Source organism: Echinops telfairi, unplaced genomic scaffold, assembly GCF_000313985.2.
Source record: "Echinops telfairi isolate 266 unplaced genomic scaffold, ASM31398v2 ScPeMD7_3533;HRSCAF=4204_0, whole genome shotgun sequence".
NCBI classification, from domain to species: domain Eukaryota; kingdom Metazoa; phylum Chordata; class Mammalia; order Afrosoricida; family Tenrecidae; genus Echinops; species Echinops telfairi.
Genome location: NW_022107431.1, coordinates 15811490 through 15813723, shown reverse-complemented (window position 1 = coordinate 15813723; position 2234 = coordinate 15811490). Strand labels below are relative to the sequence as shown.

General features: G+C 39.7%; 1 protein-coding gene across 1 annotated transcript in view; it reads right to left on the bottom strand.

Moving 5' to 3' along the window:
* Nucleotides 1-2234, bottom strand: part of LOC115871020 (nesprin-1-like) — a 196492-nt gene that overhangs the window by 77753 nt on the left and 116505 nt on the right. The window contains exon 6 of the mRNA XM_045294562.1: nt 1551-1747. Within this exon, the coding sequence (XP_045150497.1) occupies nt 1551-1747 (197 nt within the window). The remainder of the gene's footprint in view (nt 1-1550; nt 1748-2234) is intronic.

The window sequence follows — 2234 nt, the reverse complement described above, 5'->3', positions numbered from 1 at the left end:
AATTATTAAGGGTTCATGGGGGAGGGGGAGTAAGGAGGGAGGGGGAGGGGGGAAAAGGAAAATGAGCTGATTCCGGGAACCCAAGAGGAAAGCGAATTTTGGGAATGGTGAGGGCAGCAACTGTATAGGTGTGCTTTACACAATAGATCAAGTATTGTGATGAATTGTATGAGCCCTAATAAAATGATAAAAAAAACAATTGGGATTAAAAACAATAGTTAATAATAATGGATGTCATGCCTATTCAATCTGCATGCTAAGCAAATAATCAGAAACGCTGGATTAGGTGAAGAGGAATGTGGCATCGGGATGGAGGAAGGCTTATTAGTAACCTGAAATATGCAGATGACATACCCTTGCTGAAAGTAAGGAAGCTGTGAAGCACTTGCTGATGAAGATGAAGGATTGTCATATTCAGGATGGATTACAACTCCATGTGAAGACTAAAATCCTCACAACTGGGCCAAGAGGTAGCATCGTGATAGACAGCAAAAAGATTGAAGTTGTCAGAAGTTTTGTTTTTCTTGGATCCACAATCAGTATTCATGGAAGTAGCAGTCAAGAGATCAAACAACACATTGCATTGGGTGGATCTGGTGTATGAAACATCTTAAAGTGTTAAAAAGCAAGGATGTTAGAGGAGAAAGCTATGCTTGATCCAAGCGACGCCGTGTTTTTTTCAATTGCCTCATAGGCATGGGAAAGTTGGACATTGAATAGGAAGTTGAAAGAAGAATCAATGCATTTGATTTGTGGTGCTGGAGAAGAATAGTGAACATTCATGAACTGCTAGAAGAACTAACAAATGTGGCTTGGAAGAAATACAGCCAGAATGTTCCATAGAGGCAAGGATGGTGAGACTTTGTCTCACGTAATTTGGACACATTGTCAGGAGAGACCAGTCCCTGGAGAAGGACATCATGCTTGGTAAAGTACAGGGGCAGCCAAAAAAAGGAAGACTCCCAGCAAGATAGATGGGCAAGGGGCTGCAACCAGGGCCTCAAATGTAAGAACAACTGTGAGGATCACACAGGACTGAGCAGTTTCATTTGGTTGTGCACATGGCCACTATGAGCCGGAACCGACTTTAAGACACCTAACACCAGGTTTGCTATTAGCCTGGTGGAAATCAAAGCACTCTGTATGGTTGTCAGTGTTTCTAAGTTCTGAAAGACTGGCATTTTTAAAGAGTAAATTCTTGAATTACTATCATTTTGTATGCGCTAGCTTTAATTACAGAGCTAATTATTTTATCCTATGACACCTCCCATCACACACATACCTCTAAAAACTCTACCGTCAACCCTCACATATATATAATAAATCATTTGCTTGGCTGGTGCCCCCAATGCCAACGTGCTGTTTAGAGCTTTATTTTGCTTCCAAATATGTCGCCCAATTTTATCCAAAATATCAGTGAAGGAAGAGGCTATTTCTTCTTGCTGTTTTCTCGCCTGTACTGGAGACGGGCAAGTCATCTAATTTCTGGGTTTCAGACACACAAACCTACTGTTACGAGATGTCCCACAGCCAACAATTATTCAACCCACCTTCAGGATCTAGTAGTCTTGGGATCCCCAGTTCTGTTTCAGCGATAGTGAAAGCCTCCTCCAGGTTTTCTCTATTAGATCTTCCTTTCACTTTCTCCAAATCCACTAGCTCGGGGCGAATTGCGTGGATAACTGAATGGAAGGCAACGCCACTCCTCCAACTCCGTCCAAAATCTTTTACTTCTATTCCAGCCTGCCTTCATAGGACACCAAATAAGACCACGTCAAACCAGATACAGTAAATGCTTTCCTCAGATCCCATGCAAAAGCCATTCTTAAACAAGAAATACCGTGAAGATACTTACATCCTTAGCTGGTCTTGAGAAATATTAAGCAGAACAAAATGTGTACGGGGTAGTATGATACAAGTGACATGCTAGTCCCACAATTAGAGTTTTCTATATTAGGTGTTTCAGTAATTTAAATATTTAATTAAAAATGCATTTTACAGGTCAAAAAAAACAAATTTCAGAAGGTTTCTAGTAAAATAAAAAGGGAAGATTTATAAAAACTGTGATAATAATTTATCATTCTACAGTTTGGCTGGAAGACATCTCTTTTTTTGTTTGTTTGTTTATTTGTTTTTTTAATTATTTTATTGGAGGCTCATACAATTCTTATCACAATCCATACATCCATCCATTGTGTCAAGCACATATGTACATTTGTTGCCCTCATCATTCT